This window comes from Neoarius graeffei, chromosome 19, assembly GCF_027579695.1.
Source record: "Neoarius graeffei isolate fNeoGra1 chromosome 19, fNeoGra1.pri, whole genome shotgun sequence".
In the NCBI taxonomy this organism is placed as follows: Eukaryota; Metazoa; Chordata; class Actinopteri; order Siluriformes; family Ariidae; genus Neoarius; species Neoarius graeffei.
Window position 1 is genome coordinate 39,533,617 of NC_083587.1, and position 12,313 is coordinate 39,545,929.

At 39.1% G+C, this 12,313-nt stretch overlaps 1 protein-coding gene across 3 annotated transcripts in view; it reads right to left on the reverse strand.

Moving 5' to 3' along the window:
- The window catches only part of acad11 (acyl-CoA dehydrogenase family, member 11), a 90,943-nt gene that overhangs the window by 5,504 nt on the left and 73,126 nt on the right, over positions 1-12,313 (reverse strand). For 2 of the 3 annotated variants that reach the window (XM_060900061.1, XM_060900060.1), the window contains 5 exons: positions 8,593-8,678; positions 7,670-7,741; positions 4,319-4,473; positions 3,237-3,353; positions 1,555-1,664 (listed from right to left, as the gene is read on the reverse strand). In XM_060900061.1, the coding sequence (XP_060756044.1) occupies positions 1,555-1,664; positions 3,237-3,353; positions 4,319-4,473; positions 7,670-7,741; positions 8,593-8,678 (540 nt within the window). Of the gene's footprint in view, positions 1-485; positions 577-1,554; positions 1,665-3,236; positions 3,354-4,318; positions 4,474-7,669; positions 7,742-8,592; positions 8,679-12,313 lie in introns of all 3 variants that reach the window. The other variant, XR_009650726.1, reaches the window with a different exon arrangement.

A 12,313-nucleotide genomic window follows, 5' to 3' on the forward strand; every position in this document is an offset into this window, starting at 1 on the left:
TAGGCATAAAAAGAGCATCCCAGAGAGCCCAAGTCACTCAGAAGTAAAAAATGAGGAGGGGTTCACAGCCCTGTGAAAAACTGTGTGGGGGGAAAAAGTGTCAGAGAATCCAGAGAAACCTCTGTACACAAGGGACAAGGCTGAAAACCAAAACTGAATGCTTGTGATCTTCGGACCTTCAGGTGGCACTGCATTAAAAATAGAACAGTTCGTCACCGCATCCACAAATGCAAGTTAAAATTGTACCACGCAAAGAAAAATCCATATATAAACTACACGTCCCTCCATGATTATTGGCACCCCTGGTAAAGATTAGTATAAAGGGTTAGAAAAAAAAAAAAACATCCACCTTTTGGTGAAGTCGCTTCATCTCACACTGAGAAAATGAGAAAAATCCAACCTTTAATTGAAATCAATTTATTTTAAAACAAAAACACATGGCACTATCATTGGCACCCCTGGAAATGATAGTGAACACAATGTACCTGAAATATGTTTCCCATTTAAATTGTATTCGTTGGAGTTGACTGGAGTGTGTAGGAACTTTCAAGCTGTAATCCATGACGTCCTGATTAACTGGGGAACAAATATGAGGTGAGACAGTGACCAGATTCCCTTAGTCATCTATCAGCATGGGAAAGATGGGAGAACACACAAACCAAATAAGGGAGAAGTGTGTTGACCTTCATGAGTCAGGGAATGGTTATAAAAATAGCTTCTCGCCTGAAAATGTCTATTTCTACTGTTAGGATAATAATAAAAATATGGACACCAACTGGAACTGTTACAAACTCGCCTGGAAGAGGAGCCAAGATTATTTTGCCCACACGTACAGTGAGGAGGAGGGTGAGAGGCAAAAAAAAAAAAAAAAAAATCCCCAATCATCACTGTTGGTGAATTATAAGAAAAAGTAAAATCGTGGGGTTTCCAAGTCTCCAAACCCACCATCAGACTCCATGTCCATGCCAACAGATTATTTAGAAGGTGCCAGAAAAAAAGCTTTTCCTGCCAGTTAACCACAAACCTAAGCGCCTGAAGTTTGCGAAACTGGAGCCGTATTCTGTGGTATGACAAAGCAAAAATTGAGCTTTTCGGCAAGAAACACTCAAGGTGGGTTTGGTGTAAAAAGAAGGATGGCTATAATGAAAAGAACCCAATCCTAAATGTAAAATATGGTGGAGGTTCTGTGAAGTTTCGGGGATGTTTTTCCTCCACAGGCCTGGAAACCTTGTTTAGGGTTAGGGTCAGGCTAATCACCACTGCTGTGTTGGACAGTGCTGTCCTGGGAGGGCACCATGAAAGAAGCCATTATGGTGCAATGGGTGAAGTAGTCCATGCCACATACCCCCACTCCCAGAAAAATGTTCCAACGTCCCTGCACAAGAGTCAATTTTTCCTGTGAAACTCAAGTTTTTGAGCATTGAACTCATGTGTGAAACATTTTCCTTTACACTGGTAAATTCTAAGTAGCCTGGGAAACCATTGCTGAAACTTTGGTAAATCATTGCCAATACGACCAAAACACCTCAGCGATACTGAGACATCCATACTCACATTTGTGCAAGAGGGAAATCAGCAGATACTCCTGCACCCCCGTGGACCTGAATGGCACAATCTACCACCTTACAAGCCATCCTGCCAGCTGCTACCTTTATCATCGCAATCTACAGGAGACAATGTGAGGGACACAAACAAAACTAATGACATTAAATGTGGTCTTTGTTGGTACAGCCTTGTTGCAATCTTTTGGCTGCAGACATACATGAAAAAGTCGGAGAATTTATGATGTATGATTTTGAAGTGCATATCACAGGTAAATTCAGGAGCAAGATCAATGTAATTCTCCTATTTTGTATTAATCTTTGGTGAAATATCTGTCACATTTTGCATTTTGTGCAATACCAGAAAAATGCAGTTGAAATCAAGCCATTTGAGGCGAATTGGTCCGCCTCTGAAAAAACTTGGCATTTGGATTTCCCGGGAAACACTGATTTTTGTGACGTCGCGTGCGGGACGCCTCCCTCTGAATCCTACGTCAGCGCTGGTTTGTTTATGAGAAAACGACCTGGTGGTTTTCTGCAAATTTCTTCAACGTTCTCGCGTAATTATTAAAATGGTTAACAGATGTATCGTAGGAGGATGTAGCAACATTACATTCTTCATCCAAAGGTGAAGTAACATTGCGCTCACGTGACAATTCCATATGTCAATGCAAAATCGCTAGCTGCTAAATTTGGTCTACACAGGCTGTGCACTGAAACCGTGCAAGCTCTCGCAGCCTGCTGGCGCTTCCGCAGGTAACGTCATGAATCTGGCTCCAGACACCCTTGGGATTTTTCCAGACGCGTTTTATTTTATTTTTTTCTGCTGTAGACAGATGGGATGAGTGTGTAAAGGGACATTCATATTAAAAAAAAAAAAAAAAAAAAAAAGAATTTGGTCCAGAATATGCACTTTAAAGGAATAGTCATGTATGCCAAAGAGAGCAGTTAGCACTCCTATGGTTTCAACTGAGCTGTTTTTTTAATATGCCCAAGCTTGAGGGCTTTATTAAGAACTGCGTTCAAGTTGGGTTCATAGAACATACAGTTTTGTGAAGCATAAACATGAAGCCATATAAATCATATCAGAGCTTTCTCTACCATTAATGTTATATACCAAACAATAAAATTCGAAACAATTTAGTGGGAAAAAAAGCAGTTAAAAATAATCTGGTTGCACAACCCTAACTAATATTTAGCTAAAGCAACTTCTGCATGTAATACAGCATTCAATCTTTTTTATGCAAGAGGCTCTTAAAGCCAAACAAAACCCCAAAATAGACTCTCTTTGCCGATTACGCCAAGTGCCCTGACATGCCCCCTGCATGTTTACATTAAAAATAAAACTTTATAACAATTTATTCATTTTAAAAGTTCTGATATTGCTAAAAATAGGCTTAACCAGGGTGCAGCCACTTGCACTGAAACCAAATATACCTCTTTAGGTATATTTATTGTAGGTTAAGTTAAAGTCTACAACTAAATATTTTAGTCTGCTTCTTTTTCAATGTTCTTAAAAACAAAAGTTGTACATTTTTCCAAGTTTTAATTTCACAAAATATTCATTACTGGATTTCCAAAGCTTATCCAATCTCCCAATTATGGCATTTGGCAGATGCCTTTATCCAGAACGACTCACAGAAGTGCAATGATTGTGCGAGTGAGTTAATACAACCACGTGTGCGCGTGTGTTACCTGTTTCCTTGCCGCCTTGTTCCCCTGTGTGTCAAGTATATAAGCTGCATGGAGAACCAGTAGGCGTGTCTGTTCAATAGCAATGCGACACTCTGCTATCCAATGAGCCACCACCTCCTATGGTCCAAATGTACAAATAAGGCAACATGTACATATAAGATGGCAGAAATACACGAACAAGAAAACAAAAAGAAGTCAAATACAGTAAAAGCTATTATACTCAACTCTAGGGGTCAGTATTTACCTACTAGTAAGAGACAATTTCAAAGATTTACAACACAATGCCACATGAACATTGGCTAGATCTGTGACCATGATGTAAAAATCACAGGAAAGCATTAACAAACAGTATAATAATAATAATAATAATAATAATAATAATAATAATAATAATAATAATGGGGCGGCACGGTGGTGTAGTGGTTAGCATTGTCGCACCACAGCAAGAAGGTTCTGGGTTCAAGCCCAGTGGCCGGCGAGGGCCTTTCTGTGTGGAGTTTGTATGTTCTCCCAGTGTCCGCGTGGGTTTCCTCCGGGTGCTCCGGTTTCCCCCACAGTCCAAAGACATGCAGGTTAGGCTAATTGGTGGCTCTAAATTGACTGTAAAGTGTGAATTTGTGCATGAATGGTTGTTTGTCTCCATGTGTCAGCCCTGTGATGATCTGGTGACTTGTCCAGGGTGTACCCCACCTCTCACCCTCTGTCAGCTAGGATAGGCTCTAGCTTGCCCGTGACCCTGTACAGGATAAGCGGTTACGGATAATGGATGGATGGAATAATAATAATAACTAGAAAGTGCATTCTCTAAAGATAATGTAGAGGATTGCGACAATACAGCAGACCATTAACATTGACTGTGCGTGTTCTTCGGATAGGCTCTGGATTCATTCTAATCCTTACCAGGATAACCATGAGCAGTTACTAATGATGAATAAATAAATGAAGATTAACTTCATGACCACTAGTAAAAAAGCTAACACTGCTCCACTAGTTAAATGAAATAATTTATTATAACAGCATGTGTGACCAGTAGCAGTTCCATTTCTATATAAAAACATGGATGCCTGTAGGAAGAAACATACATGTTGGTACAGTTTTTTGCCAAAGGTGCTTCTGCTACCAGATCTTTGGCACAGCAGCTCCAGTGCCTGCTCTGCTAGTCCTACTGCCCTCATGCTGTGGTGCAGTCTACCGGGGCCCAGCCGACCCTGAGCTATCTCGAACCCCCGACCCTCACCTGTAAAAAAGCAATGCTGAGAGTTGCAGACACTACCCAAAACATATTTCCAAATTGTCAGGTCCTGTAATACATGTCCATAAATTACAACAAACACGTTTTAAAGTATAATGCCTTGCAAAAATATTCAACCCCCCGAAGTCATCAGATTTTTCTAAATTACAAATAACAGATTTTTCCAGCCAGTTATAAGTGCAAACCAATATGCTCTTAAAATACATTTTCAAAGTCGAAATTCATTATTTGTGAGGAGATCTTTAAAAAATTAAAAACTGACAAATGGTGCTTGCCTAAGTATTTATCCTTTCAGACTAGTCCTTGGTAGAACCACCTTTTGCTGCAATAATGGCATCAAGTCTGTTGGGGTAAGTTGGAATACTGTTAAAGCTAGACGGCCTTTCGATTTCATCAAATCGGTGAAATTTAGTTCCCTCCGAAATTTGGTTATTGTGATACATGTTTATTTCTGCAATATCTTAAAAAAAACAAAACAAAAAACAAAACAAAAACAGGCAATTCTGTGGCTGGGAAGTTATTTAATTTGAGGGGATTCCTTAGCAAATAATGTGCATGAAATCACTCACTTCGCGCAGTCAAGCAGATACAGGAAGTCTGTGTGTGCATGCGCAGGTTTACCTTCTTCTTTTGGGTTTTACGGCAGCTGGCATCCACAGTGTTGCATTACTGCCATCTACAGGTTTACCTTGACCGTGCACTGACAGTTATATCATTCTGTCACTAAACGAACAGCTGATCACACAGAGGTGCTCGCTGACTGCTGATATTTATTAGTTTGGCCCTGCGTTTCCTTTCCTTCACAATCTAACGTCTTTTCTTTTCACTTTCCGTTACTGTAGTCAGTCTTTCATGTTTCATTCGTACACTCACGTCCTCCATTTTCCATTCCTGTTTCAAATTTGTATCCCACAATGCCTTGCGTGAACAGGGAAAGCCCACCACGTGATGCATGGCGTAGTATCTTGAATTGGGTCATGGTGAAGCAGGAAAAAATAGCAGAGAATTTAGGGAAGGCTATGATTTGAATTCAGTAGCTTTCAGTCCACTAAACAAAAATAACTGGGTGACGGGGAAAAATTGTTTTTATGACCTACGCTTGAAAAATCTGAAAGGCAGTCTACCTTTAACTGTATGGCCTGCATTAGGTTTGCACCACACTTAGCACTTGGAAACTGTCCCAAATACAGTGTCTTGAATTTGGTCTCATTGCATCAAACCCCTCCCCCAGATCTTCACTGAATCACTGTAATGCTTTCATGTGGCTCTTCTTGAACAATGATTTCTTTCTAGCCATGCTCCCATTCAGTCCTCAATTATTTAGAGCTCTTGAAATGCTTGTCTGGTGAACCTTTACTCCACTCTCATCCACTGTACTCTGTAACTGCTTCAGAGTGACTGTTGGCCTGACTGTGGCCTTGTTTAGGTAGCACTTGGGTGGTGTGATACAGCTTCCACTTTCTCATTATTGATCCAGCAGTGCTTACTGGGATGTTCAAACTCTTAAGGTAGTGTTTCTCAACCACAGGGCCGTGGATTTTTTCAAGTGTGACGCCAAATACTAAATAGTTCAGGACATTGTCATGTTCCAAATCCGGTAGCTGGTTTGCTGTACACCTTTCAAGTGGAATAAATACATTTGTGGGTAAATTAAGAAGAACAAGTGTCTATTATTGGTCACGTTCCTCCTTTGCATTTACCACCCACACAGTGTGTGCACGTGCGGTGGGCAGAATAAATAAATATGTTTGTGGGTAAATTATATGGATCCGTGATGCCTGCTGGAAGAGAAGAGCAGGAAGGATTGAGAATCGAGTGACTGTGGTTTGTTTACACCCAATACTAAAATTTGTAGTGTCCTAGCAACCATCACAGAGACGCATACAAAGCCCAGAAATTCCTCCTTACCCGGACAAAAACAATACAGGATTTATCTTGTAGTGCCCTGATCCCCAGATCTTTAACCCAGCCACATATAAGAAGTTGTACTCCTCCATCCTCTTCCAGATTTTCATCTGTTTGTCCGTGTAGAACGATATCTGCAGCACCAGGGAGTTTGAGATGTAGGAGAACTCAACGGATGAATGATTTTCCAATTCATAATGAACGAATAACTTTATTTAAACACGATAAGTTGATCAGCAGAGTTGGTGGGGCCATGCATGTACAGATACAAATAATTACAAATATAAAAGATTAAAAATATACAAAAAAAAACCCCTTAAAATCTGTTGATTATCTGTTAATTATCTTCACATTAAATTAATTAATAGTATGCATAATTGTTTTTGTATTTAGTTCCAGCTACAGTAAGATCAAAATTTATTCTACTAAATGTCAAATTTAGCTAGTAATTTTTTTCTTTCATCGGAAAAATCCTCCTTTGTTAACGTGTAAGGATCTAATCCCATTGCGTGGTTTCTATATCCACTTCTTCTGAGTGTACTTGTTGGTTTTAATAACTTGCTTGTTTGCTGAACACAAACATGGCAATAAGTTCTTGTATTAATGGACCAGACTCCACTTTTGGATCATTAATCCTTTTTGACTGAGAACACCCTGCATGCATGCTTTGGCTTCTGGCACATCCATAGAGTTTTAAATAAAATACCTACAGTTTAAAAGTTTGTTTTTATTGCATTTATTTAATTCCTGGGCTCCCAGCCTGTAACAGGGAGTGATGTTGCATCCCATTAATCCACTTTACAATAGATTATTAGATTCTAATAGTATAGATGAGCCAAAATAATTGGTGATCTTTTTTAATGGGCCCCGACTCGGCACAAGTACGAATAGGTGGGACTTAAAGCAGAAAAGGTTAAGAACCCCAGTCTTAAGGTATAATTTTACACTTTATTCCCAAGTTATGAAATTCTATTACCATAAAATTAAAGTTCCTTAGAGCACTCCTTAGTCATTTTCACTCTTTTCCTGCATACTGACAGTATCTAATAACAGTTCAACTGAGGTGTTTTTTGTTCAGAAATTTGGAGCTGCTTTAATATTTCACAGATGTAGGCCAATTATATATCAATTGTCTGCTCATTAAGACAATATCTTTCATCAGGAGCTTCTAGGGGGTTCAAGTCGTATATAGTACAAGAAGTATTTGAGGTTTTGAGGTTGAATACTTTTGCAAGCCACTGTAAATGGGATTCCTGGTCTAAATTTGCTATCTCACCCAGAAGAATGTTGGATGCAGGAACACGTACGTTGTCAAAGTGTATCTCAAAATGGCCACCATGGTATGCATCTATAGAGATGAAAGAGGAGGAAGATAAACATCACAAACACTGACAAACAATCATTAGTACAAGAACACACTACTCTTTATCTTAACACATAAAAAGCAAGGAGGTACATAGATAAGCCAAAGTCCTTCCCACGCCAAGTGGTGCATAGGGTGGCGCCGATCTCCGTTTCCGTAGCCCTCGGCCTCTCGTCTATTACGTAGCTAGGGTTACAGTGGGAGGCTAGTCCTCTGGTAACCATGAGAGTTTGACTCCCCACTCACATTTGTATTGCAGCGTGCCTTGCCAGACGGCAGTAGGTACCATTTTTATGATGGTCTTTGGTATGACCCGACCGTGAGTTGAACTCACGATCTCCGGACACAGAGAGGCGGACACGCTAACCACTCGGCCACTCGCCAGTCACATACATGGATAAGACATGACCAAAATAAATAAATTCTCACAGGAAGTGAGCTCATACCAGAGTTCATGTTTTTATTCTACTGGAAGTGTATAATAGATAAAGTGCAACTGTAAAATTGATCTTTATAGCAGCAACTGAGCAATATAAACAATATTTATTAATTATTATTTACAATATTTATAGGTAATAGACACAAAACCCCTTCAATAACTTGGAGAGCTGCCATTTTTATTTGAATAAATTTAGTTTCATTTACTATTTCACTGAAATAAGCTAAACAATCTCTTCAATGGAAAACGTGATTTTTGTCTTAAAGAAGTGCCTCTATTTTTACAACGGAAAAAAACACTTATGTATAATAAAACTATACATAAAACAGAATGGTTAAAAAGACGGAAGACGCTAAAAATTGGTGACACATGCATGCAGATAAACACTGGCGCTTACCATCTTGTCCAAACACAGTAAGAGGTCGGATCTTCCGCACACCAGGTGTGTCCATAGGAACCAAAATCATACTGTGCTGACCATGTCTAACACACAAACACACACATACACATGAATGCTTACATAATTACACCTTATTACTGCTATGCTTAGAATTAAATCTTACCCTAACCTTAGGTTTAAACTTAGGTTTATCTTAAGGTTTTAGCATTTGTCCTTGTGGGGACCAACCAAACATTCCCAGAAAGTCTCAGATATACTTATCCTTGTGGGGACATTTGGTTCCCAATGAGATCTAAAAAATGTAAACGTGCGCAGAATCCATAATTAATTTTTATAATATTAATAAATGATAATTATTACTATTTAACATTCCCATATAATTATATTTAATAGATCTAGCCTTTAGAGACATTTTTCATCTGTTCTAGTAAATGAAATGTGAAATCACACTGGTTGTGTAAGTACAGCTGGTGTAGTTCTGTTAAGGTCATCAGGCACATGCCATGTGATGAATCAAAACATTTGATATACACTTTAATAGAAATGCCTATACTGTACACTTGCTCATTTATAGAGTTATCTAATCCGCCAATCCTGGAGTCTCATCACGTTGCTCCTGTGGAGGACGGCCCTATATGGACATTCGAAAGTTGCACTTGGAAGATGGCTCTGGACACTTACAGTAATGCTTTTATGGCCGAGGACTACAGTTAACTTGCTAACTTTAGGACCGCAGTCGTCATGAACAGTTTTGCATTCAAGTTTCCATCAATGGCCAGTTTATAACTTCAACAAAACAGACTTCATGTTAAAACTATAATGAATTTCCTGGTTTCACAGTTATACTTTGTGACTCTATAGGATACAGTTATAGAAGCAAGTTATTTATAATCACGTTGTCTATTGTCCCCCAAATGAGGATGGGTTCCCTTTTGAGTCTGGTTCCTCTCGAGGTTTCTTCCTCGTGTCATCTGAGGGAGTTTTTCCTTACCACCGTCACTACAGGCTTGCTCATTGGGGATAGATTAGGGATAAAATTAGCTCATGTTTAAAGTCTTTAATTTTCTGTCAAGTTGCTTTGTGACAATGTATTGTTAAAAGAGCTATAAAAATAAACTTGACTTGACATGACAAACATCAGAATGGAAGACAAGTGCGATCTCTGTGACTTTAACCATGGAACAGTTTTTGGTGCCACATGGGGTTAGTGTGAGTATTTCATAAACCGCTGAGCTCCTGGGACAAAACCAGAGTCTCTAGCCCAAAACAGCAGCCCTTGACCTGTATCTGCATGTCTGTATGCTCTGCACTTCTGCCACATGATTGGCTATTAACTGCATAAATGAGCAGGTGTACAGGGGTTCCTATTTAAGTGGCCAGCGAGTGTATTTTAGGGTGTTTTCACACTTGGTCCCTTTCAGCCATCTAACCGAACTCAGATCGATGACTCAGCATTTTTTGCGCATATGTGAACACTCCAGCCGTACCCAGACCCCTTTAAAGCGAACCGAACTGAGACCACCTCAGGAGGTGGTCTCAGTACGGTTCGCTAAAAATCAACGGTACGGTTCGCCTAATCTGCGCATTGTGAACAAAAAGCGCACCGGGTTCACTTTGCCTTCTTCACTGTAGTTTAACCTTCTTCGTTTGCCGTAGTTGGTCACGTGACTGTAGCAGGGAAACTCAACTTCCTTTTGGAACTTACCACAGCTGCTTTACAGTTCTCTGAACTTACTGACTGATAAGTCGGCCACAATAATATAACTATAAAATATATATATATGAGTGATTCCACGCTTATGGGTACTGAAATGGGGACATGAACTTATTTTTAAAAATTCACCTAAAACCATTTCTTTTTTTTTTTACCATCAGGTCACAAAACATGTAATCTTTAATGAATGATATGTTAAAAGATAACTTTAATTTTCTGAGATGTAATAAAAACATATTTATATGCCAAAGTCAGAACGTAACAGAAGTGTTGTGGACATGTATATTCTCAATTTTAACAATGTAGAATTACTTTTTGAAACATAGGAAGGTGATGTTTTAGCAAATATAATTAATAAACATGTGTAGTAGAATAAACATACACATTCTTTCAATAAGATTAACATGGTATATAGCTAGATTGTAATTAATTTGTAACAGACGCGAGATGGACAATCGTAACAGAAGTAATGTAACAGACATCATTTTGGAACTTATAGGCTTGACTTTGGCATATAAATATGTTTTTATTACATCTCAGAAAATTAAAGTTATCTTTTAACATATCATTCATTAAAGATTACATGTTTTGTGACCTGATGGTAAAAAAAGAAATGGTTTTAGGTGAATAAGTTCATGTCCCCATTTCAGTACCCATAAGCGTGGAATCACTCATATATATTATAATAAATTTATTTTCCTTAATCCGCACTATTTTGATCAAAGAATACAGCAGGGCAAGCATGGCAGCAGACATTTTGATTCAAGAGAAAATTACCCAGAATTCCGTGCACTGGGGGTCTGAGGGCTCTAGAGGACCTGGTGTGAACAGAAAGAGGACTGAGGCCCCATCAAAGCTTAACTGGACCAGAAAGAGAACCCAGTCCTCTTTGTAATAAATTCACAGTGTGAACACAAAAAGAACCGAGTTCTTTTTCTGTTGGTCCACTTTTTGGTCCACTTAAAGAGGACTGAGTCTGGTTCCTTTAAAGGGGACCAGGTGTGAAAACACCCTTAGACATTAACTGTATTTTAAACTGTTGCATCCCTATTTCATGCTTCCTAACCACTAGGAGCACTATGTAATACCTCAGTACATCCTTAAGTCACAGAGCACCAAATGATGCAGTAACTGCAACATATAGTGGTGCTTGAAATTTTCTATATTTCTGCATTATATATGACTTAAAACAATCAGATTTCCACAGAAGTCCTAAAAGTAGATAAAGAGAACCCAATTAAACAAATGAGACAAAACTATTATACTTGGTCATTTATTTCTTGAGGAAATTTTTTCCAATATCACATATCAAAGTGGCAAAAGTATGTGAACCTCTGGGGATAGCAGCTAATTTGAAAGTCAAAATAGAGTCAGGTGTTTTCATATCAGTGGGATGATAATCAGGTGGTGCCCTGTTTTATTTAAAGAACAGGGATCTATCAAAGTCCGGTCTTCACAACACGTTTGTGGAAGTGTACTGTGGCATGAAAAAAGGAGATTTCTAAGGATCTCAGAAGAAGAGTTGTTGATATTCATCAGGCTGGAAAAGGTTACAAAACCATATCTAAATATTTTGGACTCCCCCCGTCCAAAGTCAGACAATTAGAGGAAATTCAAGACCATTGTTACCCTCCCCAGTAGGGGCCAACCAACAAAGATCACTCCAAGAGCAAGGTGTGTAATAGTCCACAAGGTCACAAAGGAACCCAGGGTAACTTCTAAGCAATGAAAGGCCTTTCTCGCATTGGCTAATGTTACTGTTTAGGAGTCCACTATCAGGAGGACACTGAACAAAAGTGGTGTGCATGGCAGGGTTACAAGGAGAAAGCTACTGCTTTCCAAAAAGAACATTGCTGCCCATTTTACAGTTTGCTAAAGATCATGTAGACAAGCCAGAAGGCCACTGGAACAATGTTTTGTGGATGGATGAGACCAAAATAGAACTTTTGATGGAAAGCGTTACGCTTGGGGGGAAAAAAGGAAAACACTGCAAGAACCTGATCC